This window comes from Gekko japonicus, unplaced genomic scaffold, assembly GCF_001447785.1.
Source record: "Gekko japonicus isolate JY-2015 unplaced genomic scaffold, Gekko_japonicus_V1.1 scaffold815, whole genome shotgun sequence".
Classification (NCBI taxonomy): Eukaryota; Metazoa; Chordata; class Lepidosauria; order Squamata; family Gekkonidae; genus Gekko; species Gekko japonicus.
The window spans coordinates 120533-148355 of NW_015161974.1; the positions used below are offsets into that span (position 1 = coordinate 120533).

The 27823-nt window shown below is 45.2% G+C and overlaps 1 protein-coding gene across 1 annotated transcript in view; it reads right to left on the reverse strand.

The window, feature by feature from the left end:
* Positions 1–27823, reverse strand: part of GLG1 (golgi glycoprotein 1) — a 100972-nt gene that overhangs the window by 21657 nt on the left and 51492 nt on the right. Inside the window, exons 4-19 of the mRNA XM_015429712.1 lie at positions 24189–24404; positions 22890–23093; positions 22376–22447; positions 21437–21620; positions 18453–18667; positions 16343–16464; positions 15859–15960; positions 15349–15502; positions 14079–14216; positions 7030–7116; positions 5873–5935; positions 5503–5616; positions 5000–5088; positions 4749–4866; positions 3753–3845; positions 416–553 (exon numbers count right to left, since the gene is read on the reverse strand). Of these exons, the coding sequence (XP_015285198.1) occupies positions 416–553; positions 3753–3845; positions 4749–4866; positions 5000–5088; positions 5503–5616; positions 5873–5935; positions 7030–7116; positions 14079–14216; positions 15349–15502; positions 15859–15960; positions 16343–16464; positions 18453–18667; positions 21437–21620; positions 22376–22447; positions 22890–23093; positions 24189–24404 (2109 nt within the window). The remainder of the gene's footprint in view (positions 1–415; positions 554–3752; positions 3846–4748; positions 4867–4999; positions 5089–5502; positions 5617–5872; positions 5936–7029; positions 7117–14078; positions 14217–15348; positions 15503–15858; positions 15961–16342; positions 16465–18452; positions 18668–21436; positions 21621–22375; positions 22448–22889; positions 23094–24188; positions 24405–27823) is intronic.

Consider the following 27823-nt stretch of genomic DNA (forward strand, 5'->3'; position numbering starts at 1 on the left):
GGGGGGAGGAACCATTAAATACATCCAAACCCATGGGTTTGACTGTGAACCTAAAATTGTCAAACATATTTTCAGCAAGAGTATTATCAGTTTTACTAATTCATCCCATGTCAAACGTCTGTGGATGCTCAGAGAAGACAGGCCACTTCTAGCAGTTTCTGCCTCAGAGGAACATGGGGAAGCCATCACAACCAAGAATCCCACATGGTTTTTGTTTTCCTTTGCATGACCAGCAGCTGGCAGGATTCCACTCTATGCAACCACAGATCTTTTCAGCAAAATCCAAGAATTAGCCTCACCTATACATGCATCCCTGCAGGGGCAGGGGGAGTTCCATCAAAAGAGTCATGCATGTTACAGCCCCATTCCAGAAGGAAACTTGCCCCAGCTTCTCCCATCAACCAGCTGCCTTCACCTTGATCATCTGCTTGCAAACCCGCATAAGAGTGTAGTCCAGTTCTGGATCCATCATCTCTGTCTCCTGGAGCCTGAAGACCTTCTGGTGGCAGCGTGTGCTGAGCTGCTTCTTGTTCTCCTTCAGACACTCAATAATCTGCAATTAAACAGCACTGCTAAGAAAACCATGGTGATAACTGGTCATGAGGGGAGTGGTGTCCTTGACAACCACCACGGTGTAATCACTGACCTTGAGCCAGACATCCTGGAGTGCGAAGTCAAATGGGCCTTAGAAAGCATTACTAACAACAAAGCTAGTGGAGGTGATGGTATTCCAGCTGAGCTATTCAAAGTCTTAGAAGATGATGCTGTTAAAGTTCTGCACTCCATTTGCCAGCAAATTTGGATAACGCAACAGTGGCCACAGGATTGGAAAAGGTCAGTATACATTCCAATCCCAAAGAAGGGCAATGCCAAGGAATGTTCAAACTATCGCACAATTGCACTCATATCACACGCTAGCAAGGTCATGCTCAAGATCCTACAAGCTAGGCTTCAACAGTACGTGGATAGAGAACTGCCAGAAGTACAAGCTGGGTTTCGAAGAGGTAGAGGAACTAGAGATCAAATTGCCAACATTCGCTGGATTACGGAGAAAGCAAGGGAGTACCAGAAACGCATCTACTTCTTCTTCATTGACTACACTAAAGCCTTTGATTGTGTGGATCACAACAAACTATGGCAAGTCCTTAAAGAGATGGGAGTACCAGACCACCTCACATGTCTCTTGAGAAACCTGCATAAGGGTCAAGAAGCGACAGTTAGAACTGGATATGGAACAACTGATTGGTTTAGCATAGGAAAAGGAGTTCAACAAGGATGTATATTGTCACCTTGCTAATTTAATATATATGCAGAGTACATCATGCGAAATGCTGGCCTGGATGAATTACAAGCGGGAATTAAGATTGCTGGGAAAAAGATCAACAACCTCAGATATTCAGACGATACCACTCTAATGGCAGAAAGTGAAGAGGACCTCAAGAGCCTCTTGCTCAGGGTAAAAGAGGAGGGCGCAAAAGTTGGCTTGAAACTCAACATCAAAAAAACTAAGATCATGGCATCCAGCCCCATCACTCCTTGGCAAATAGAAGGGGAAGTCATGGAAGCAGTGACAGACTTCACGTTCCTGGGATCCAAGATCACCGCAGACGGTTACTGCAGCCATGAAATTACTTATACCCTTCTCCTGTTCCTTGGGAGGAAAGCGATGGCAAACCCAGACAGCATAATAAAAAGTAGAGACATCACCCTGCCAACAGAAGTCTGTATGGTCAAAGCAATGGTATTCCCAGTAGTAATATATGGCTGCGAGAACTGTACTATAAGGAAGACTGAGTGCTGAATAATAGATTATTTTGAATTATGGTGCTGGAGAAGACTCTTGAGAGTCCCTTGGACTGCAAGGAGATAAAAACAGTCAATCCTACAAGAAATCAACCCTGACTGTTCCCTAGAAGGCCAGATATTGAAGCTGAAGCTCAAATACTTTGGCCACCAAATGAGAAGGGAGCACTCACTGGAGAAGACTCTGATGCTAGGAAAGATTGAAGGTCAAAGAAGAAGGGGGCAGCAAAGGATGAGATGGTTAGACAGTGTTATTGATGCAATGAACATGAAGTTAAGCAAACTCCGGAGCACTACGGAAGACAGGAGGGCCTGGCGTGATGTGGTCCAATGGGGTCGCAAAGAGTCAGACTTGACTGTGTGACTGAACAACAACAAATGACCCACATATAAAAAAGTAACATAGGATAAAGTGGAATAAAAGGGAAAAAGCATTTCCAAATTATATTAAGCTTCATTGTATCTAGGTCAGGACCAATAATGGAACTGTTTGTCCTGGCACTGATGGGGCCTTGCCCAAAGTGTGTTATAGATAATGTAATTTGAGCAGGATGCTAAACTGATAAAGGGTTAGAATTAAAAGGATCAAGGGTACAAGTAATATATAAGACTGAAAGTATGTAGCCTAAAAGCAGGGACTCAACAGCAAAACTCTAAGGAATATTAAGGTCAAAAATGAACAGGGTCTAAAATTTGAGACAGTGCTGCCTTCACTAGTCAGCATTTCTCTCTAATTCTTTTGTTAATTCAAATTTCTGACAATGTGGCAAAAATGGCCCCATAAAATCCTGGAATTGTTTTAATCAGAGGTGGCCAAGGAAATTAATTTCATAGTGAATTTTTCTTGCTCCTTTGAATGTACACCCTTAACTTTAGGCTATATTCCCATAGGTTCTGATTGCCTCTAAGGAAGGCTGGATCTCAAGTGCCGCAGTTACTTGCTGAACACCTGGCAGTACAAGCTGGGTGAGCCAAAGCTTCCTTTGAGAAGCAGTGTGCGTGTAAACTGGTTCCTAAGCAGTGTTCCCTCTAAGCTGAGTTAGTGTGAGCTAGCTCACAGTTTTGTAGCCTCCAGCTCACACATTTTTGTCTTAGCGCAAGAAGGATGACTCCAGAGCAAACTAATTTATACAACAGCCAAATAACTTGTTCCCAACTTTAATGCCAGTAGCTCACAAAGAAGCATTTTTGCTCACAGGACTCCATAGCATAGAGGGAGCATTGCTCCTAAGAAGTAGACTCTTCACAGAAGACAACAAATTATATAAACATTTAGGCAAAAAAATCAGAATTCAGTTTTTGGAATGGTTAGATCTGACTACTAATCTGGAGAGCCCGTTTGGTGTGGTGGTTAAGTGCGCGGACTCTAATCTGGGAGAACAGGGTTTGATTCCCCACTCCTCAACTTGCACCTGCTGGATGACCTTGGGCAAGCTGTAGTTCTGGCACAGCTGTCCTTGGAAAAGAGCAGTTTCTGTCAGAGCTCTCAGCCCCACCTACCTCACAGGATATCTGTTGTGGGGAGAGGAAGGGAAAGGAGTTTGTAAGCCGCTCTGAGACACCTTTGGGTAGTGAAGGAAGGGCGGGGTATAAATCCAATCTTCTTCTCTTCTTCTAATATACACCTGTCCAACTTGTAGGATCCTCTCCTGCTCTTCCTGCCTTCTTTATGTTGGGTATATGTCTGTATATGCAAATATGTACATATGTGCAAATATACATATTCCCCCTTCTTAAAATCTGAATATCAATTGTGCCAATTCTGCCCGCACAAAACAAACAAAAAAGATACCTGTACACATGTACATCCTAACAGTAATTTGTGTTTGCTGGAAATGCAGGCGGAAGGGTGTTACCAAAAGATAGTTAACGGGGGCCGTTAGGAGGATCTTTTTCCAAAAAAATCAGAAGTGAGTAAACAGCAAGAAAAAAAATCCAAGATCAGTTACCTGGGCATTGCCGTAGGGAACATTCTGACAGTAGCTCTTGATGTCATTTTTGCACGTTTCATAAAGGTCTGGTTCTAGACGGATATCCTCAGTCTGCAAGACAAAATCATAACATTTCAGACCCAAAAGAGAATGGAGAGAAGGGCACACAAAGCATGCCAATCCATTTTAAAAGTGCACTAGAGCAAATTGATGCCACACTCTGGCTCAGGCGCTGAAGGCTAGCTATGGCTCGAACCACATCTCCTTTGCCTGTGCATTCATCACCCACTTGCCCAGGAAAAATGCCATTTAGGTGACCGAACAAGGGTCCAAACAAGCTGGTTGATGGAAGATCCTCAGACGGGACATGGTCTTGGCTTGGTAAAAACCAATGTGTGAACAGAAACCTGCCATAAGCCAGAGGCAGAACACACAGAGAAGGGGGTGTCCATTAGACAGGAACAAAAAAAATCCAAGGGGCCACCAGGCATTCTGATGGGCACGCAAGCGAGATATACTAAGAAAGGGATTTTGTCAATTCCAGCTCTAGCTCTGGAAGTAAAGTGACATCCTATTAGTGACATCCAACATATGAACACATGAAGCTGCCTTGTACGGAATCAGACTATTGGTCCACCAAGGTCAGTACTGTCTGCTCAAGACTGGCAGCAGCTCCCCAGGGTCTCAGGCTGAGGTCTTTCACATCACCTCCTGTGTCTCTGTAAAGTGCCGTCAAGATGCTGCTGACTTATGATGACCCTGTAGGGGTTTCAAGGCAAGAGACAGACAGAGGTGGTGGGCCGCTGCCTTTTTCTGCATTGCAGTTCTGGGAGTTCCTTGTTGGTCTCCCATCCAAATACTAACCAGGGCTGACCCTGCTTAGCTTCCAAGATCTGCTTAGCCATCACGTCCCTGCTTGATCCCTTTAACTGGAGATGCCGAGGACTGAACTGGGGGTCTTATGCATGCACGGCACATGCTACCATAGCCCCTCCACAGCCGGTATCTGTTTACCATTTCCAGTTCTTCGACACGTAGCTGCTTGCGGCACTTCATGGAGACCCGGTGCTCCTTTCCATCCTGCAGGGTGTCATTGCGCACAGTGGTGCTCAGACAGATGACCACATCCACCCTGAAAGCCGGAGGGAAAAGTGTTACCATGTCAGTCTGAACCAAAGGCCAAAACTCTTGGCTCTGGCCAGATTCAAAACACAGCAGTTTCTTTAGTTAACACCCGCCCCGCCCCGAGTCAATTCTATACATACTTTTTTTTAATGTTGGCACAAAGTTTCAGCACATCCTCCTTGCAGGCCATTTTAAACTTGTAAGAGAACCTGAAATCCTTCATCTGAAGCTGTGGAGAACAGACATAAAAAGTTAAGGGAGCTCTTTTTAATGTCAGACATCAGAAGTCATTCACAGGGCACAGCAATGGCTCATTAACTAGCCTCAGGGGGTCTCTCCACTTCAAACTAACCCATCCCTTTCAGAGTTCCATGATGGTGCCAGGGAGGCGAAAGCAAACTCATACACAGGGGTTAACTACCTTCTGTGCAAACTGGTGAGATCAGTGTCTAGGAAGAAGTGGTCGCGATGTAATTCCAGGGAGCAAATAGAAAATTAGGAATTTCAATAAGATCACACCAGCCACCACAGCACTGAAGGCAGCAGCAAACATTGGTAGCTTGGTTTCCAGGAACTGGCCTCAACTGGCACCGACTCCCAGTCTGGGTCAAGCTAAGAAGTGCCACAAGGCCAACAGACTCACCAGCTGGAAGTGCGTGACACCCACTGCACACTTCTCATTCATCTCTTTCTGATGTTTGTTCTGAATAAGGCACTCCATGAGGTCCCCCGAATCAATCTGGTTGTCTGCCACTTCCTGAATGCGTGATTGGGCGGGGGAGGAGAGAAAGAAAGAGTAGACAAAATCTTGCCTTTTTAAAAATGAAAGCTAAGGCGGAATTCCCACTACCACATTCCGAGCCGCCGCCACCACCACAGCATCAAAGCATACACACAATGCTCATTTCCTCACCAGTAGTTATGTGGCTGTCCTGCAACAGTACTGGAATGCAAGACTGCAACTCCCTTTTTGTTTTTGAAGTCCAGTACAAACAAACATGGGATTCACTTACGTGGCAGAAGGTCTGGATGATTGGCTCACATGCTCGCATCAGCAAAGCTTCAATCTGAATATCCTGCCAGAGGAAGAAGTATGCGTTTACTCCCCAAGGTTACCTTTTCAACACAGCAATGCCAGCGTTTCATGAGGCCTTTCACAGTGTGCAACGCAGTGCAAACTTTACAGTGCAATGAACAACTAACAGCCCTACTGGGTGTTAAGCTCTCTAGAGACAGAACTCCCGTATGGAGAGCAATTCCCATATCAGAATATGAGTCCTTGGAAGCAACGGTTGATTTCAACAACTATCCCTTAAACCTCGTAGCCCAAAATATCTGCCACAAGCAAAGGGGATCTGTACAAAACCATTCACTGTAAAGGGAATAGCTGCCAGCAATATGGCCTTCTGTGCTATGACATCTCATCCGTTCAATGTGTGTGTGTAAAGTGCCGTTAAGTTGCTGCTGATTTATGGCAATCCCAGCAAGGGGCTCTCTTAAGGCAGGTGAGAAGCAGAGGTGGTTTGCCATTGTCTTCCTCTGCAGAGTCTTCTTTGGTGGCCTCCCTTCCAAGTACCAACCCTGCTTAGCTTCCAAGATCTGACAAGATACCATGCCACATTCCCTCCCCATCTGTTAAACACCCACCCCCCAAACCTATTTGCCTAGCCATCCACCATGATTTCTTTTAAACGCCAGGAAAAATCTACTACTTCTTAAATCCTTTGGGGAGTTTTAATCTGTGGCTTCAGGATCCTTATTTCTTTTCCCACTGCTGTGTAACCGAACAGTATTATTTTATATTTTCAGCCTGGCGATGTTGTCCAAATGTAAAATCAAACAGAAACAGGGATACACTTTCCAAAAAAGAATGAGTGGGTATTCATTTTCCTGACTGTACATCACTTCTAATATAGATTTGAAAATATCCGACCTACTTTCCGGGCAGCCAATTAAAGTCCAGCTCCCCCCCTCCCTTTTCTTCATTTAATGGTCAGAATGCCTTGTGCATTAGTGTGATGGAAAAGCAAGACAGAACTTTAAAAAAACAAAAAAAAATACAAGTAAATTTGCATTCACTTTAGTACTGTTGGGCAATCAATCACAGAGATCAAACACAATGGCCACAACACTGGAGCTTTTCTTTGAATTCAAGTCAAACCTAATTTACCTCAGATTCTAGTTCTGTAAGGTTTCCAACTATGTCTTTGCAATCGGCCACCAAGTCATCCAGATGGTCCTGGAGGCACTCAAGTTCCTAAACAGGACAAAAAAAAGTCTTAAGCCAGTATGTGGCAGTGTCAGAAAAAAGGTTCATCTCCAGGCACCCTTGAGACTTCTCTGGCCGAACCTCTTTATTGTTCTCCTAACACACCAAGGCCTCCATGGTGGCTTGTCTTCCCAGGGAGCAAGGCTGTTGAAGCTACCTGTCCCTATTGCATCTCTGCTGTGGATTCTAGCAGCTTTGATCACCCAACACAACCCCCTGCCCAAGAGTCACTATGTCTGCTCTAGGTAGGAGTTAATTAACAGATTACTGCAAAAACCACTTGGTTCCCTTCCAATGCACATGCAGATAAAGTGGCTTCCTGCTTTACAAAGTTAAGCACAGGTCGTACGTACACAGCAACATTTCAAAGCCAAAATGAACTCTATTTTTAAAAGTCAAAGTACAAAATGTTTACTTTTAATTTGTTCTTTTTTCCCATATAAGAGACAAACATCTCATTAACATTACATAGTACTTTAGTAGGAGAAACCAAAAGAGCATACGGTGAAAGTTGTTTTTTTAATTGTGCTATAACTCTACATCAGGCTGAATGTTTAAAAAGAATGGGGGAGACATTTCAGGTCTTGAAGCTGTTTGTTTGCCCTGTGCAGAAGGCCACCTTGAACAGATTAGGTAGAGTGGGTGCCAAACTTCACCTTTGGTTTTCTGGGAAAAACAGAATATGGCAACCTCCAACTGAAAACAGGAAAACCCGTAGTTGGCCAAGTGTTCCTCTAACACCAAAGTGATGTCTTTTTGGTACTGAAGACTCATTTGATAAACTGGAAGCTGCTGTTTTCCTCAGCTTTTGAGATTTTCCTTTGGACCGAGTTACTTCCAACCACTGCACGTTGAACCATATTGCTACATTTATTTTCTGTATCCAGGTTGTTACTTATCAGTCACCAGTTAAACAAATGTTCATGGTGGAAGTATAAAGAACCGCCTTTAAGCTTCTTGTCAGAACCAGACTGCCACATCAGGTCTCCTTTCAACATTCTGCTGTTTCCCTTAATTAACCTCCAGCCTACTTTGCTGAAGGTTAATTTCTTGATGTCCTGAAATCTGAAGCTTAAGGAAGCTGTAGTCTGTCCTCTCCTGAAAAAAGAAATCTCTGGATCTGGCTGAATTGGCCAACTACCAGCCGGTCTCCATCTCCAATCTGCCCTAAGAACATAAGAGAAGCCAATGTTGGATCAGGCCAATGGACTATCTAGTCCAACACTCTGTCACACAGCGGCAAAAAAATGCCAGGTGCCATCAGGAGGTCCAGCAGTGGGACCAGGACACTAGAAGCCCCCACCCCAAGCACCAAGACTACAGAGCATCCCTTGCCCCAGACCGAGAGTTCCTGTCTATACCTTGTGGCTAATAGCCACTGATGGACTTCTGCTCCATATGCTTATCTAATTCCCTCTTGAAGCTGTCCATGCTTGTAGCCGCCGCCACCTCCTGTGGCAGTGAATTCCATGTGTTAACCACTCTCTGGGTGAAGAAGTACTTCCTTTTAGACTACTCAGCAATTTCATGGAGTGCCTACGAGTTCTGGTATTGTGAGAAAGGGAGAAAAGTACTTCTTTCTCAACCTGCTCTATCTCATGCATAATCTTGTAAACCTCAATCATGTCACCCCTCAGCCACCGTTTCTCCAAGCTAAAGAGCCCCAAGCATTTTAACCTTTCTTCATAGGGAAAGTGTTCCAACCCTTTTATCATTATAGTTGTCTTTCTCTGCACTTTTTCCAATGCTATATTATCCTTTTGGAGGTGTGGTGACTAGAACTGTACACAGTACTCCAAATGAGGTTGCACCATTGATTTATACAGGGGCATTATGATAGTGGCTGATTTGTTTTCAATTCCCTTCCTAATAATCCCCAGCATAGCATTGGCCATTTTTATTGCAGTCACACACTGTCTAGACATTTTCATTGAGTTATCTACTACGACTCCAAGATCTCTCTCTTGGTCAGTCTCTGCCAATTTGGACCCCATCAGTGTGTATTTATAGTTAGGATTTTTGGCTCCAATGTGCATTACTTTGCGCTTGGCCACATTGAACCGCATTTGCCATGTTGACGTCCACTCGCCCATCCTCAATAGATCCCTTTGGAGTGCCTCACAATCCTCCCTGGTTCTCACAAACCTGAACAACTTCGTGTCCTCTGCAAATTTAGCCACTTCACTACTTACTCCCAACTCCAAAAATAAACAAGTTAAAAAGCATCAGTCCGAGTACTGATCCCTGCAGTACCCCACTGCTTACCCCCTTCCACTGAGAAAATTTCCCATTTATACTCACTCTCTGTTTCCTATTAATTAGCCAGTTTTTGATCCACAAGAGGACTTGTCCTTTTATCCCATGACTACTGAGCTTACTTAGGAGCCTTTGATGAGGAACGTTAATAGAGAGGGGGGTGGCGATTCACTTGCGGTGTGATGATGTCACTTCTCGGTGAGGTCATCACTTTGCACATATGGCAGAAGACCCCAGGAAAGGAACCTCACCACCACCAGCAGCTGCCAGGTAGGACCTGCGGCAGAAGACCCCAGGAAAGGAACCTCCCCACCACCACCAGCTGCCAGGTAGGACTTTTGAAACTGTAAAAAAGGATAGTTGGTCCCACCACAAAATGACTGCAATGGCCAACAAGTCCAATCACAAAACAGTTACCATGGGGAAGGGGTAGGATCAGCTCTTTCCTTTGCGGAAAAGTGTTACTTGGTTTCAGTGTCCATTTCCAAAGACAGAGGCCCTTAGGGAGCTGTTGTCAAGCTGAAAGACGTAAGAACGTCTGTGTCTATTGGCCCAGTTGAGGGTGAACAACTGTGACACGCCTGTCTGGTATAAGCTCAGTGTTCTGCTAGTAAGACAGCTGATGGGAACCTACCCAAGGCTCCATGCAGTGTCTTTGCTGTTCTATTCAAGACCCTTTGGATGGAGGAACCACCAGCACCTGAATAGAGGGAAATTAAACCTCCATAATTTCCACTGACTCCATGGCTTCAGTGCGCTACATCTTCATTCTCTGTCCAGTTTGGCTGTTGCAACATGCAGATCATTCAAACCCTTGTGTTGATTGCTTGGTTTAAGCACAGCTGAGATAGAGGAGTTTGTAAGCTGGTTAACCTTCAATCCCAAGAGCAGCATAAAGCAGAGGCATGAAAACTGTAAATTAAGTCCTGGCTCCAGCAACAGAGGACAGTAAGGCTGTGTGGACTCAGCACTGGTCAGCTGAACCACCTTTATACACAACAAGGTCAGGAAGAGCCCTAAATGTAGAGGTATGGCTCCTCCATGATGTTTGGTGAACAAGGATTTACTTTATTACTCTCCCCCACAGCACAGGAGGCAGAGACTGTGGCTACTGGGGACGACTAACATTCCTCCACAGTCCATTAAAAACTAGGTTGCTTTTCCATAGGCCTGCTGAAGTTGGAGGAGACAGGGGAAGGGGTTGGCAAAGCTGTACATAATAGGCAGAAGTCGAGTAATCTTAACCAAAGAAGATAAATCCCCAGAACTGCCATGGGGCTGCTCGCTCTGTGGCAACCAGAACAGAACTGAGCATTCACCACATGCCCAGAGGGATATTCCCAACTCTTGGGGAGGAGATCCGAGTGCCAATTCTCAAGGTGCAGCTCTACAAACTTTCTGAGTTGCTTTCTGTGCCACCGCAGAGCCTACATGGAACTGCACAGAGACCACAAAGGGGAAAAAAAGATATATTTGAACCCCTATAAAAGAACAGGAGGGTCACAGAGAGAATAAGTCTCAGCTCTGAACATGCTGAAAACAAATTTGGAATATGGAAATATTGCAATATGGAAACAGCAAAAGTGAGTAAAGGGGGGGGGAACCTTTCAGGTGGGCAGCAAAATATTGAGAAAGAGGTAAAATCCTTCCTATTAAAAGCTCCCAGCCACTGAATTGATTGATTAATGCAAGCTAATGTGCAAAATTCAACATCAATGAGAAGAAGAGTTAAGACCTCCAGTCACAGGGAGAAAAATACCAGAAGTTCATTTCACACCAAGCAGGTGGAAGGGCTGAGGTGAGGGACCCTTTCATCCCCAGGGATGTCAGGAAATGAAGTTTTTTGCAGCAGCTTTAACACATACTCAAGGCTTAACTAGGAAGGCTTTTATGTTGTCACTAAGGAAATATAAGTAAGTCTCCAAGAACTACAAGGCTCCTAAAAGGTGACAGGCAGCCCAAGGTGAGGCAGGAAGAGTCTGGCCGAGGTGCCCTGAAGCTGGAGAATGCCACCCAGGCCCAGCTCCATCCTAGAGACAGGGGAGGAGGCATGGCTCCCAGCTCAAGCCATGACCTTATTCTACAGGGTACAGGCCTGGCCAAAGCTGAGGTAAGAGTGGGTGGTGGTTCCCCGGAGGACTAAGGCTAATGGGCACGCCCCAGGACTAACGGGCAGGCGCCAGTTCCAAGGGGAGCCAGGGCAGGGGTTAGCAGAGTGGGAGGAAGTATAAGAGGAGGCTCCTGACAGCAAGCTGGGGAGGAGCAGGTTGGAGGCCTAAGGCTGCGTAGAAGGGTCCTCCAGCCGGGAGTAGGCAGACACGAGTGAACCAAACGCCCCTCGGCTCCCATTCTGAGGCTTGTGGAGCGTCCCACCACAGAGACCAGCGAGATGGCAGAAGGTGGCATCCCCCAAGGGGGGCATGTTCTGGGAGTGACAAAATATGATCAGTAAAAGTACAGAGACCATTCATTAGTAATGCTAAGCTACTTAACAGCTGTAATGGGTGGGAGTCTCTGGTTTTGTTAAGATGAGATTTTCCCCCCTCACTATTTTAATTAAGTCTCATGGGGGTGGAGTGGGGCGGAGCCTCCGAGCTGTACACGGCATGTCTGAGTGAGCTCCAGGCCTCTTCTACAGGCCCAGTCTACTGACATCAGGCCCTCATCTCAATTGGATTTCATTCAACACAGCAGCATTGTGTATATTTTGCTCTTGGGCACATTTGGAGACAGTGCTTGAACTATTTAAGCTGCTTCAAGATGGCAGGAGGTAGACATCACTAGCGATAAGACTCTACAGGTCAAAACCAAAATGGCCACTGCAGCTGAACTTAATACTGAGGTTGCTCTCCCAACTGCGGCCACAGACGATCCACTGATTTTGGCCCTCAAGGACACCAAAGGCATTAAAGAAGTACAGGAAGGACTGCCCTCTGTCAGATCTGAGCTCACTGAACTGAAATCTCCTCAGAAGCAGGGAGCTGAACAGCTAACAAAGGCAAAGGGCAGGATCTCAGACCAAGAAGACTCTTCTGTTTCTATGTCTGCTTCTATTCAACAACTTCAATCTAAGGTAACAGCTTTAAAACAGCTTTCTTAGACCAAGAAAGTATAAACCACTGTAATAATTTTCACCTAGTGGGGGTCAGAGAATTCCTAGAAGGGATAGACAATCTATTTTAAGAGACAGCCTGTCCCTTCCAGAAAGTTATGATCTTGTTAAGAGGGCTCACAGGGTCAGATCTGGGATACGGCAACCCATTCAAGGGCCACCAAGGAAGACCTTTCAAGATGAGCGAGAAAGCTGGGTCAACTGAAATGGGGCCCAAATCACGTTAAGATTTCCCCCTCTTCAATGATTTTTCTAAAGAAATCGTTGACCTTCGTAAAGGCTTTATATGTACACAAGGGCTCTGGCCCAGGAAAAAGCTGTTGAAACCTTTATGAAACACCCAGCAGTATTCTGTGCAAGATATAACAACAGGATCCAGAGGCCTCTTAAAATTCTTTATAATTGAACTCATTTCATTTTATTCTTTCTAATTCTGGGTGATTTATGGTAGAAATTAATATTTAATACAACCATTTGCAAATTCTGTATCTGCTCTGCTTTATGGTGTGATGGAACTTTACAAGACTGATGACTACGAGCGTTCCTGGGAACGTTTGTGGAAGCGAAGATCCTCTTGTCTTAACTGACTCTAGAAATGTCCTGCACCAAGTATAAACCTGAACATTTACAACAATAACCAACATGAAAGAGACCCCTCCAAGAAATCATTGCATTTGCTGGTATTACTACTGCTATTTAATATCGACAGGGCCTGCTGGGAGAAAAACTGGCGCCTCGGGCAAGACAGGGTGGACTCACCAACACTCCCACAATGCTTTCAACCATTTTTTCTCCTCTATATGTATTTTTCTTGCAACTTTCTTTGTTGCCTTTTCGTTCTTGTTTTCCCCCCCTTTCCCCCTCATTACTTTTCTAACCTCTGCTCTTGCCCTACCTCCCCCCACCTCTCTCTTTCCTTCTCTGCTAATAGGACCCATTAAGGAAGAGGGAGGGGAGTGGGCTACATGGGGCTTGTTTGCCATGTTAATTTTTTTGTGTAAAAACAATAAATATCTTAAGTTTTTAAAAGTCTCGTGGGGGGTAGGGAGTTGTGAAAAACCTGTTAATTCATTCAAATCCAGCTGTTTGACACTGGAGTGTCCTTTTGAAGTTCTTCTGTTGAAGGATGGGGGATTTCTGGAGATCAGAAACTGAGTGATCTGAGAGACTGAAATGCTTCCCCAATTCAGAGGACATTCCCCATTGAGAAGGAGGAATTCTTTGGCCTAGGCGTTAAAATAAACCTAACCGAAAGCTTATTAAAGTGGTATAAATTTTTTTTTTAAATGCACAGCTAAAGTTCATTCCTCATGCAAAACACACAGGGTTTATGAAGCCCAGGAGCTTCCGAATTGCTCTCTCTGGCATTTTTTTAACTGTACCTACCCAGAGAAAGTTAGCCAATCAAGCTTCCAAACATTTCATGTGAGCAAGCTCACAGCGATGGAATATTTTCTCATATTCCAAGCTGTGCCAAAGCACCTCAGAATCCAACAAGTGTGTTGGGGGTGTTATTTGCAGGCAACTGGGTTTCCCCCTTCTTTTCCCAGAAAAGGAATTTTTAAAAAAATGTCTGGGATACCTGTCCTGTCTCTGTTTTCTCACTGCACCACTTCCCCAGATCGATCATGCACTTGTCCTGAAGAGCTGGGTCCAGTTTCACATCCAAGGCACGCTGGTGCAGAATCCGCTGTACTTCCGCTCTACATTCACGAGACAGCTGCCGAAAACCAAGGGTACAGATGAAGGATCCCAACTGCTCTGATCCGGGAGGGACAATCCCCCAACCCCAGGCAGCAGCGGACAGCAACTCCTTTATGCTATTCTTGGCCTCCACCCACTCAAGTCTGGAGCGGTATCCTTGATTCTGACCCAGTGGGCAGTTTTGACTCACTGCTCCTCTCGCTGCCTCCTCAGATTCCTGCTTCAAAGTATTTAATCAAAGAACTAGTCTGGCGTCTTGTTTAAAGCAAGCAGGAAAATGGGGCGTGCCTGCAACAGAAAGACACCACCAGTGTGTGCCACAGAGTGTCAGATTAGGATCTGGGAGACCCAAAATGATTGACATGATTCTCCTGTCCTCCCATTTTATCATCACAACACTCCTGTGAAGTTCAGTTAGGCTGAGAGTCACTCAGCAAGCTTCTGTGGTAGAGTGGAGACCTGAACCTGGGTCTCCCAGATCCCAGCCAGACACTTTAACCGCCACGCCACACTGGCAAAGCCTTTGCCCAACCCAAGAAAATTGATTTCATCACAATGAGAGCTTGGGGTTACACACAACCTCACATGGAACATAAAGCAGCCTGTGGAAAGGAGGAACAGCTCTCGTTTCTACTTATTCCATGATCACCAGTTCCTCTACAACAGGGGTGTCGAACTCATTTGTTACAAGGGCTGGATCTGACATAAATGTCACTTTGTTGGGCCAGACCGTGTGTGCCATAAACATAATGCCAGGTACCGGAGATATAAAGAACAGCAGCTGGTAAGCTCCAGGTTGGTGTATCCTTACTGGAGGGCCCCGTGGCCTGGGAGGGTAGTGTAAAGAAAAACCCATATGGGCACCCCCACACTGCTTGGCTGCTGTAGACGAGGTTGTTCTGTCATGCTGAAGCCACAGAGTGGCTCTGCTCACTGCCCCCGAGCAGTCTCCTGTTCCCTCCCCTGCTCTAGTTGCTCACAGGCCGCATAAGAGCCCTGGACGGGCTGGTTCTGGCCCCCGGGCCTTATGTTTGACACCCCTGCTCTACAACTTCAGCAATATGCAAGGTCTACCCTTCACAGATAAACCCATCACATTCATTCTTTGATGAACAACAGCTGCCAAAACAGCTGGCTGATGCCCCTACCCTTCTTCCTTGCTCTTCAGTGCGGTAGGCATGCCTGTACAGGCAAGAGAAGATGGCCCCGGGAGGAATCATCTCACTTGTTTCGTTCCAGCCGTGTGTGTGACAAAGTCGAGACGCATCTCCCTGGCACTTGCGGTAGAGGACAGGATCCAATCTATTTTTTAAAAAGAGAGAGATATATATCCTTCAGATCACCATCTGGTACTGAGATGCCCTTTCCCCACTATCAAAGACATCTCCCCCTCCCTGGAATACACTATTTCAACCTGAAACAAGTATGAAAACCAGAAGTCAAAAATCATAAGAGGAGCAGCCAGACGCATTTCTAGTGCCACTTCCCAATGAAACAGTCTGGCATTTTTCAAGTCTAAATAAAAGCCCCTGTTGAGAGCTGGAGCCTGTAGACTCACTCAAGGAGCCAGTCCTCTTCGGCCCAACTGTATCCAAATGGTCAGCAGGGTCATTGCAATGCCTGCAAGAGCAACAACCCCCACCCCCCCAAGCACTCACTTCCAGTCCCGTGAGATAAAGTACTGGAGCTCCAGGAGCCTATGCTCACAGTCCTCAACCATCTTCTCTGTGTACAGATGCTCCATCAGGCAAGAGAGGATCCTAAAGGAAATGCAGGGCGTTAGATTGAGCAAGGTGGTATTCAGAAACTGTGAAGCCTCCAACAGCCTCACTGCACCAACTGGCCTCTCTCACTGGAGGAGAGACAACCGTCCATTAAAAAAAACGGAACAAGGGAATGTGGCAACATCCGCTTGATTTGCACGAACAGAAAGCGCTTCCCTCTGGCCCAGGCTTTCCCACCTTCCGCTTGAAAGACCGAGGGTGAAGATACAGGATGGAAAAAAGTTCAAACATAAATCCAGACCAAATCCTTCCACACGCTGAGCCCATCCCTTCCATCCCCTGGCTTCTGGCCAGAGAGATGCAACGTAACGAGTCACAGCAAGAGACACAGCACTACATGGCCAGCTCCATCACCTACATGGGGTCTCCAGCACGGATGTGTTTGCAGGCAGTTTGTATCACTGATTCACAGGCCTCGTTCAAAGCTCTGTCTATGCGGTAGTCAGCACCAGGGTCAGCCTCCTGGATCAGCGTTTGAAGCTGGAGGAGGAAAGGGAGACATGGGGTATTTTACAATATTAATAATAATTTAAAATGGCAGAGCACTTTGGGGGATTATCTTGGACTTCGTCTCTGACAGAACTGTGAGTCTAGCTCCATGCCCATGTTTAACAGCAGTGAGTGCCGCTGCAGAATGGGAAGTTTTCCATATATTCCCATGCAGGTTTGTCACTGCTACGAAAACAGAGACAACATTTTGACAGGAATTACAACCCTATGATAAACTGATTCCTCTTTCAATCCTGAATCCATTTAATAGCAAACAACTGTCAAGCTAACTAATAAGAACATAACAGAAGAGTAGGCCCACTGGATCAGAATGGTGGTCCTTGTAGTCCAGCATCCTGTTTCACACAGTGGCCAACCAGCTGCTCTGGAAGGCTAAAGAATGGAACAAAAGGCCAAGGTCTTCCCCTAGCTTTGCCTCCTAACACTAAGTTTCAGAGGTTGATTGCCTCTGAATATGGAGGTTCGTTCCCCCTTCTACTTGATTCATCAGCAACTTTTTATTAGAAGTACTGTCACTTCACACCTGGCCCCACTGCTGGACCTCCTGATGGCACCTGGTATTTTTGGCCACTGTGTGACACAGAGTGTTGGACTGGATGGGCCTGATCCAACATTGGCGTCTCTTATGTTCTTATGTTCACTGACTCTTGGAAACTGCAAAGTTTGACAGAGCCAACTGAAGCACCAAGCCAGCTTCTACCACACAGCAGGATCCAACCACTTTGCAATCTCACCTCTGAATGGCAAGACTGCATGTGACTTGCATTTGTGTCCATAACAGAGGTTACATTGCTGATTTTGCCTAGTTAAGAGAAAAACTGGACAAAACCCAGGTTTTTCTTGTGGTTTGGGGGAAGCACGCAAGCAGGGCACCAATACTGTTGCTTCTGTTTAATTTATGAACCCTTGCAAGGACACCCTCTTCCACCAGTGAGGAACTTCTTTTGTGCATATTAATGAAAAATCCTCAGAATTTGAGAGGAATAGTCAGCCTAGCTCCATCCCTCTGCCTAGAATGCTGCTTTTGTCCTACCAGCCACACGCCATAAATCATTCCAGAACAAGTTTTTCTAGTTCTCTTTAGGAGGAAGTAATGTGAGATTAGATCAAAAGGCTTAAGACAGTCAGAATGTCCTGCCTGCAGCACTGAACAAGCCAGGTCCATCAGCATAACACACAAATCTTAAGTTTAAAAGTGCAAAAATACCTGCTAGCAAAAGTCACCCCACTTTCTTGCAAATACTAAGTTAATTTAGGTACTTCCTAAAATGGCACTAGGGTTTGGATGGTATGCAACACACTTCAGGACACCAGCACAGAGGCCAGATTACCTGAGGGGACGGCAGATCATTTGTACACAGTAATATTAAATCAAATGCAGGTCACCTTGCTCTACTGGTTGCCTTAATAGGAAATTCCTTGCTAGATCAGAGCAAAGTCCATCTAGTTCCGCATGCTGTTTTCAGCTGCAACCAGCAGTCCCTGGTAGCTCACAAATGGGGTTATGAAGATGGTGACTTCCCAGTGTTCACACCCAAACCAGCCACTCCAGTGAGCAAAGTGTAAAGACTTCCTCCAGCCTAAGGGGCCTTCCTCTCACTTTCCATTGGAGGAAGGTTCCGTGGAGGATGGTCGGATCACCCCTACTGCCTTTAAACATAAAGGTTCCATTTAGCTGTTATGGCAAAGAGTCACTTACAGAAGCCCTCCACAAAGCCTCGGTGTTGCCTTGTACAAGCAGTGTATCATTGAATATAGCAAAGGCCAAGGACGCTGGCCAGTACAGGCTAATATTTTTATAAAACTTGAAATCTCCTGCTGATTCCAGACTATCTTCATCCTGCTCTGGGCACATAAAAGCTGGGCCCCAGCTTAAAGGAAACTGGACTCATCGGGAATTGAGGGGGCTGAAGAATGACAAGAGAAGCCCCCCCCCCCCACCACTACCACCTTCTTACCGACTGCTGGCAGTTGGCTCCCACATTCCCCTTCTCTCCTCGCACGACTTTCATCAGGCAGTGCAGAGTGCGGCCTTTCCGATGCAGCCCTGAGCAGTGATGCTCAATCTCACTGCGGCAGCCTAGGATGATCTCTGGACTCAGTGAGAAATCCTCCATCAACATGCGCCGGTAATCCAGCATTTCCCCCTGGCATTCACTACTCACTTGCCGACCTGTGCCAAGTCACAAGAGGTGCCAGTTATAAGGCTGATCCCAAATGGCCAAAGAGGGTGTTGTTTGCTAGGAGAGGGGCATGCAGCATTCAGTGCTTTGGGTTGGTAGCTGCACTGCAGTCAATCTAAACTGGGCCCCTGTGGTGCTTCACAATGGAGTTCCCTATGCAAACTCAAACAGGCAGGATGCCTTGTATATATAACATTTAGTTTGGACCTCAGATGGCGAAAATTAAGATACATGTGCTAAGACAGCACAGAGTGTGACAATTTGCAGCTTTCACTCAAGTACTGGGTATTTGGCAATTCTGCTTGTAGAAATAAAGGCACATATATTTTCACACAGTACAACTATGTATACCAAGTCATAGAATATTTGTTTTTTGTTGTTGTTAAAGCAGCAAAATTATTACGTTTGATAGGAAAGTATTTTTCCCCAAAATTTCTATTTTTTTCAACAGAAACAAACAAAAGAAAAAACTTTTCCTGGAAATTACGCATCCATTCCATGTACTGCTGTTCTGAGCTTAATAGTGGCTTACATGGCATATCACACAAATTCTGTGCACATCCGTACATTAAACAGTTTAATAATTTTGCAATATTTGGGTGGGGTTTATTTTCTCCAGCAATTTATTTCAGAACTGAGGAGCAAATAACGAGGGTAGACAACACTGTCACCTATACGTTTGGCCTTGTTTTTAAGCCCCCCTCTTCTTAGCACAGGGTGCCTTCCACTATTTCACACACTTGCACTCACACACCGCTATACTGCATGCCAGGCTGAGATGGAGGGCAGATTATATTCAGGGCTGTAGCTCCACAATGCATTAGTGTTGGTTGTGCTTTCTGCAAGCACCAGTTTTGAATGTTTTCTTTAAGCGCTGGTCCAAGAAAGTTCCATGCCTGGAGTAAGTGAGCAAAGAAGTACAGAGAGGCAGAAGTAGTACTAGAGTGGACTTCAGGCATGGGACTTCTATGGCATGCATGGCTTCCTGTCCCTAGCCCAGGATTAGGGGTGCATTAGCAGAATCATGCAAAAAGGCCCCCTTTCCTTAATGTGCATCATGTATTTGCATTGGCACAACTTGGCTGCTCTGATCTGTACAGGAAGAGAAGTTTAACCGGCAATATATAGTGTTACAATAGACATTCTGCGAATCAGCACAAATGTTTCCTAACCCACAATGACAGTGGGAGCACACACACCCCACCCCACCCCACCGCCTGTGATGTCTACAAAGCTGCCAGGAATTTCTAGACCAATTCTTCTTTGCAGTGGAGCGACAGCAGTGACTTGGAAAGACTGCCTCTGGCAGTATTTTAGCAGACATATCCACAGTTAAGGCAAAGATCTATCTGGAGCACTGGCTGCCTATCAGTTTAACAGGGCACTGCTGGGAGGGAGAGACAGAGAGAGAGAGACAGAGAGAGAGACAGAGAGAGAGAGAGGCAGACACAGACACACACACAACCTGCAAGGGGGTCTGTTGAGATCACAGGGTGCCAGATGGAACATGATGAGCTTCCAGTGAGTAGACAGGCGAAGCTTTGCTTCCCCTCTAAAAAGCTCACTGCATTTTCCCTCAAGGTCACCGAACTTATTTAAGGGGGGGTCACACCTGTCAACCAAGGGCTATTTATAGAAAGCTGATGGACAAGCTCTTCTAGCAGGGAGAGAATTGTTGTTCATCTTAGCCAAGAGTACTACATTCTACAAAACTTGATCTGGGAAGCAACGGATTATCTAGCATTAGCTCTTCCCTTGAAGAGAACAAGACCACAACACCTTACAAGTAGGAAGAACCAGTTTACAGGCCAGTTCCCAGAGTACTGCCCATGTGAAGCAGCATTCCAAGCACAGCATATAAAATGGAAGGGTAAGTCTATTACCCTTCTGCAGATACTAACCAAATGACATTTTATAGGCAATAAGGTCACTGCCTTGACCACAGCTGGCAAAATGAGACTCTTGCAGCAGAACTGGTTTCCAATGAAATTATTTACAAGATCACGTGCCAATGTCATTCCAAGATTGATCCCAAGAAATGAAACAGATCTTTGCAGTGAACAGTGATCATATCAGTGAAACAGCTCACATGCCCATTGGGATACACTGAAAACAATAAAGTATGGAGATTGGGCTGAATATGCTCTTTTAATTGATACGTTTGTGATTTTCCAGCATACCAAAAGGTTATATAAAAAATACAGTGCACAACAAGAGCTGCTCTGATGCCCTCTAGGCAGATGACAGGACACAGTCAACCACAACATGGTGCCCAGGGGTGCTATGGCATCCTCCCTCCGGCACCCACTTGCTTGCCTGTTGCCCAATTCCTGACCCCTTCCATACTCATTCATTATCCCTTTCCAAGTTCCCTTTTTCTTTGTCCTCCTTTGCCCCATTCATTCCCTCCCCCATTTCTATTCTTTCCTTTATCGCCTTTCACACTCCTTCCCTTCCTCTGTCCTCTTTACACTCCATTTCCTTGCTCTGTCCTTCACTACTACCCCACAGCACTTCTCCAGCCAGCTCCACAGAGCACTCATGGTGATGGGAAGACAGCCAGACTACACTGGCGGCAACCCAATTGTCCAGTGGGGTGAGGGGCGGGGAGCATGCCACCATTTCCTGAGAGGTCCAGGTGGTAGCCACGATTTAAGAGAATAATGGGCACTTGAGCTGGTGGCTGGACTCCCATCAGAAGCCTGCATCTGCTGGAAACATCTTTATATACAGATAAAGGAGGGAAAGGTGGGCCTTACCTCTGTGCACTGCAGACTCTAAACACATAAGCAGGTAGGAGAGCCGGGCCTCTCGGGAACGCGGAAGATTCTCTACATTGCACCGGTACTTCTTGAGGTCACTTTTACAAGACTTTGCTAGAGAATAACTAACTTTGTAGTCCTGTGCAATCAGTTTTTGCCGGGTTGTCAACGCATCGCGGCACTGGAGAGAACAAGCAAGGTGTCGGTGAGAGGGCTACCTCTCATTGGAGGACACATACACAACTCCCTCTTGGTCACCCAGATATTAACTCTTCCTGCCCGGGAAAAAGGAATGGAACAGTAGCCTTTGGTAGGCTTTGATTTTTGAAGGCAAGCCACAGGTGGATACTGAACACATTGGTAGTGAAGTATGAAACTTAAGACATCAATTTGTCCATGGAAACATTACACTGCTTCTGGAAATCCATGGCAATGAGGTGGGTGGTGGGAGAGAGAAGGGTTGAAAACAGGATTACTGCACTCTTCTCAAAGCACTCCCCTAGGCACTTCTCAAAGCATTTCAACTTGCTCCTTATTTATGACGCCACCCTGAAAGTCCATCCGTTCCTGTTGGTCTCTCACCACCCAGAATCAGGATGCTTCCTTTCTGCTTTCTGCAGGATATTGCTTTCCTCGGAATGTCTTGATTTAAAATATTTATATCTCATCCCCAAGAATTGGCTCCCTGAATTGGCTAATACTTTAAAACGTTACAGTAGTCAAAACAGTAACAGCAGCCAGGAAGATACCAGCACATGAATAAAGTTGGCCCAAATCAAATGTGAGCAAAAACTTGAGCAAATAAGGTTTAGCGGAAACTGACATTTGGTCATTTTGACCACATTTTCTCCCTTCAATGGATCCAAAGCAGCTACAAGTAACAACTGTAGCAATAAACACACAAATTCAACATTTGGTCATATGAATGCTGCCCACCTTTTCACTCATAGCATCTTCAAACTTGTGGTTAAAGAGGCACTTGTATACCCTGCCTTCTCCAGCCTGAGTCTGAGGAACAGAACAACAACAGTATGGTTACACACCAACCATTATGTGATCTACCATGTATGTGTTTCCAAGGAGTTCACAGCAGTTTACACTGCAAGTTTTATCCACACAGCAAACCCACAAAAAAGTAGTCATTTGCCCTAAGGTCACCCAATAAATTTCATGGCCTAGACTTGAACCCAGGTCTCCCTAGCCAAAACACTCTTTATCTGTTAGAAACCAGGATTGGATCTGCAGTCCTAGTGAAAGTAATTCAACACTGATTCGATGTGCATTTCAGAATGGAGATAACAAGACTGCTTGTACAGTACTTTAGATCAAAATTATTTGCATTGTGTATTTGAGAAATTATGCTTGTCAAAAGGGCGATGCTAGTTTTGCTCAAAAAGGGAGGGTGCGCCGGGCCCTACCCGGGAGTACTGGAGGTCAAGAAGCAACTCACGTTTTCACAGAACCGTTCCCGATCATCCCGGCATGCAAAATAAAGGTGCCGATCCAAGTGGAAGTCGTCAGAAGAGAGCTCGGCTACACGGAGAATTGCTTTCTTGCATTGATCTGAAACAGTCATTCGGGGATCATTCTCCTCCGCCTCTTTCACCAGGCCTTTCTCCAAGCAAGCCACCACTTCGCCTTGAGAATGGGCATCCTAAATGCAAAGAAGGATGTTATCCCCACGTAGAAGATTAATTACCTCGAATTCAGCTCTTGCTATCATTCCAGGAGATGGATGGAAAGAGCTGAAAGCACATAAGTACCAGTTCAGGGGAGCATGCTCAGACTCAGATTTGATGCTGCATGCACACAGGGAAATGGACACATCAATACACCCCAGTCTGCAAGAGGCTTGATGGCATCCTGACAACAGCCGACCAGGGGAAAGACCAGCTGCCAATTAAGGGCTGAGAGCCAGCTGCTCATGCCCACTCCCTTACCCAGCTCTCTCTCCTCGGAGATGCATCTTGCTATTTATTGTGTAGTCTATTCTATTGTAATTTTTAAATGATGCTTGTTAGTCACTTAGAGAAGGGCATTCCTAATGAAAAGCAGGACATAAATTCTCTAAATAAACATCACAGGTCACAAACAACATTGGCTAGAAGAGTGCCAGATACATCGAATGGAACTAAGTGGCTGTGGAACTGGGAAGGGTGGGCGGGGAGCAGGACTACAGAAAGAAAATCCAGAACAAATTTTAAGACAACTATAATCCAACAGGAATGGACAAAACATTTGATTTTCTTGCTGAAAACACACAGCTAAACCTCTGTTAAGAAATCTCTGCTATGTGATGAGACTACATTTTAGGACACCCCCTACACCCATAAGAACGGCACTGTTCGATTGAGATGCCCTTGCAGACTAACCACCATCTTCATCCTCAAACACTCCTCTATCAGGTAGCAAATAATAAATACCAGGAATACAATGAAAGAATTTGAAATGCAGGCCATGGAATCATAAGAACATAAGGGAAGCTAATGTTGGATCAGGCCAATGGCTCATCCAGTCCACACAGTGGCCAAAAATACCATTTGCCATCAGGAGGTCCAGCAGTGGGGTCAGGACACTAGAAGCTCTCCCACTGTTGCCCCCCCCCCAATCACTTGCCCCAGACTGACCTTTTTTTGGAGGATCCCTATTTGCTCACCAACTGGCCCTTTTCTGGAGGATCCCTATTTGACTTCAGCATGGCCATCCCATTCAAGGGTTCTGAAGCTAACCATGTTTTGTAACAGCTTACCTTTTCTGCAGGTCGAATGCTCCCACACTTCAGGATGTTAATATCATTCCTACAGTCATCCATAAAACCACAGATCAGACGGTAGTCACTGAAAATTATTGCTGTCATTTTAGTGATGTACTGGTGACACTGGTATTCGGTGATGTTTCCTCTGTGATCTACCAAGCAAGACACCAGGTAGCCTTTCCCATCAATCTCATCGGCACACTCTTTGATCTGTATAAGGAGATGCATGTTACATATGGGATTTTCAGTCATCTTGCATTTGTTGAGAACTTGTGACATACTGTTCTCTCCCACCTCCTGGCACTCAGGATCTTTTCCTAATTAGGACCCTCCCCCTCCCCAAGATACCATATACATTACTCCCGGATCAACAGCAAAAATATGGATGTACAACCATAATGCACAACTTTTAAGAGACTTAACTGAAGTCCAGTGTCATCTTAAAAGCTAGCATTTATTCCATGGTAAGCTTTTATGAATCAGACGCTTCTGAAGAACTGACCTCTAATGCATGCTTGTGGGGGGGGATGTTGTTTGTCTTTAAGATGTCACTGGACTTTTGTTTCATTTTGCTACAACAAACTAACATTGATATCCCTCTCACATTAACTGAAACCCACACAGAAGAGAGAAAAAACCAGTTTGAGATAGTGTGGCTATCATCCTTTGAGTCTGAAGTGGCTGTTTGTACATTAACCACATTCTTGAGATTCCCAAAATACTCAGATCAGTTTTACAACATACGCCACTGAAGGTAGATATATTTAAGCTGTTTATTTTGGGGACTTTGAAAAGTTAACATGGATTCCATTTATCAAATAAACTGTTGAGTTCTCTTCCTCCACAGCCTAGCAAATTAGTAAATTTGACATTAATGTATTCTACATGCATCTCAACCGGTCACCAATTTGCAAATCCTTCCATCCATTTCATTTGGCTTCCATTTCAATTCCCATTGTAGGTAAATTAATAATCAGGTTCATGTCTCTTACAATCACCATCACTTTTTAAAATGTATCTTAAAATTGCCAAAGAAGATACAAGTAATGAACACCCAATCTGAGATATTCACAAGTTTTAAAAGTATACAGTGGAGACAAACAGATGTTCCTGCAGTAATCTCAGAATGGACTCGGGCCCCAGGGCTCTAACCCTGAAACTACATCAGTGCTAGGATCAGCAAGTCTTGGACACTTCCTTTAAGCCAGAATGGGCCAGTTTCCTTGGTTTCTGAATTCTCAAACTACTTGCTACTGAAATCAAGCCCAGGGTGTAAGGCAAAATAACAATGCAGCACTTGAGGATAAAAAGAGGAATTAAGCAGATTTACAATAAATGTGATACAGGGGCCACAGACATTCTTCAGGCAGGTTTAACTGACCAGACAATAATTAAGCCGCACATGCCACAGCTCTAAGGACACCCAGATTCACGGTGCATCTTGGCCAGGTGACAAAAAGTCATGCTGGCACACTAGCATATACCACCAAAGAGAGACCTTGCCCAGGTTGCATACCCCTACTATTCTGATTGGACTGAGCTAAGGCACCAGATGCATGGCATCACTCCCCTGTGGAGCTCAAGCACCTGGCAAACCTATTAAAATTTACACTCTTCCATGTTCTATTTAGTGCACTGATTTTCAAACTAAACTTCTAAGGATCATTGGAAGTTTATCAGGGATACCTCGCAGAGACTATCTGTAATTGCAGAAAGGCTTCCTTGCCTAACAGATGCTCTGTCTAAGCCAAAGAACACATTCCACATGCACATTTTCCGCTTCCTCCTAACTCCCCTGCCTTCCCATTCTTAAGTGTTGCTATTCATGGGACACTAGAGTAGAACATCAGCAGAAGGGAGAGGGCAAACAAGCTATCTGGAGACAGCTGCAGAGCAAGGCATGTCACTCATGCACCTGAATGTGGGGCATTTGACCCCATAATTCCTACAGGGGTGGAAAACAAGGAGCTCTTACTCCTATCATTGCTATCAGATGACATCAGGATGCAATTATAAGGTGGTCTGACACTTATACAAAGGTGTTTTTGACTACAGATGATGGTGGTCAGACAGGTGGTCAACTGAACTGCCCCATAACCCTAGCACACTTGCAGCATGTCAGCTCCTGATCTTTAAACTACTGCGGGGGGGGACGGACCCTGAGGCTTTGTCAATTCCAGCCCTTGATCTCAAAGTAAAACCCCTTTTCACACTCCTATCCCCAACACCTATTCCTGTCAACATATGAAGTTCATGTGCTACCTTGAATCAGACCATCAGTCTCTCAAGGTCAGTATGGTCTCAACAGCTCTCTACAGTCTCAGGCCAAGGTCCTTCCCATCACCTACTACCCACTCCTTTTCACTAGAGATGCCAGGAATTGAATCTGGGGCTCTGTCACTAAGTCGAGGCCCCTGTCCAATTTCCAAGGCTTACAACCCACCCAGCCTCACCAGATGGCTCCCTCTCCCCAGATGATGAAGAGACAAAGCTAAGTACAGATGCTGCCTTGATGCAGGAAAAAGGAACTGAACAAGCAGTGCTGTTGGAATAAAAATGCTCCCAACAGCCTCAGCGGAGCCAGATTTAGAACAAGCACTTTACTGGAAGATTCATCTTAGGGTGCTAATTGACCCAAAAGCAAACACTTTCACTAATTGTTTGTATAATTATGATTCATCAATGGCTGAGGCACTTCGAGTAAATACACCACTCCCCATTTTTACACTAGAATGTAGCAACATATTATGCTGTATTAATGGCTCAAATAAATGTGTCATACACACCGTTATGAAAACACATTAGACACAATTTTGGCAGCACAAGTTTTCATAGGATGCTAGTGATTCTAGAAATTTTCCTAAATCCCACAACAGACAAACTGAGAATGTATCAACATCAGTAATCAATTACTTTAGAGCCATTTAAAATCTACTGCAAATTCTAAATTGGTATTGCAGTACCACCACCCAATTTTCCCAGATTATGATAAACTGGTCTGAGATAATCATACTTTCTAGCAACTTCATATTTCTTCATTATTTAACAGCATGTTGTTTTCCCCATCAATGCCAAAGTTTGGTGTTGTGGGTTAAGAGAGGTGGACACTAATCTGGAGAACAAGGTTTGATTTCCCACTCCTCCACATGCAGCCAGCTGGGTGGCCTTGGGTCAGTCACAGTTCTTTCAGAGCTGTTATCTCAGAACCCCTCTCAGCCCCACCTACCTCACAGGGTGTCTGCTGTGGAGAGAGAACGACCATTGGTTACTCACCGTGAAGGGTCCTTCTCCTCTGAGGCTTGGAGGACATCTTGTGGGTGATTCCCATCCATCACTTAGGGAGGCAGGACTAATTTCAATTACTTCCTGTTTCCTGTAGTGGGAGTCACCCTAGGCTCAGTTCTGGTGCTCCAAAAGCAATACACTAACTTAACCACTGTAAAAAAGAGAACTTGAACATCAACAAAGGACATCTTGTGGGTGATTCCCATCCATCACTTAGGGAGGCAGGACTAATTTCAATTACTTCCTGTTTCCTGTAGTGGGAGTCACCCTAGGCTCAGTTCTGGTGCTCCAAAAGCAATACACTAACTTAACCACTGTAAAAAAGAGAACTTGAACATCAACAA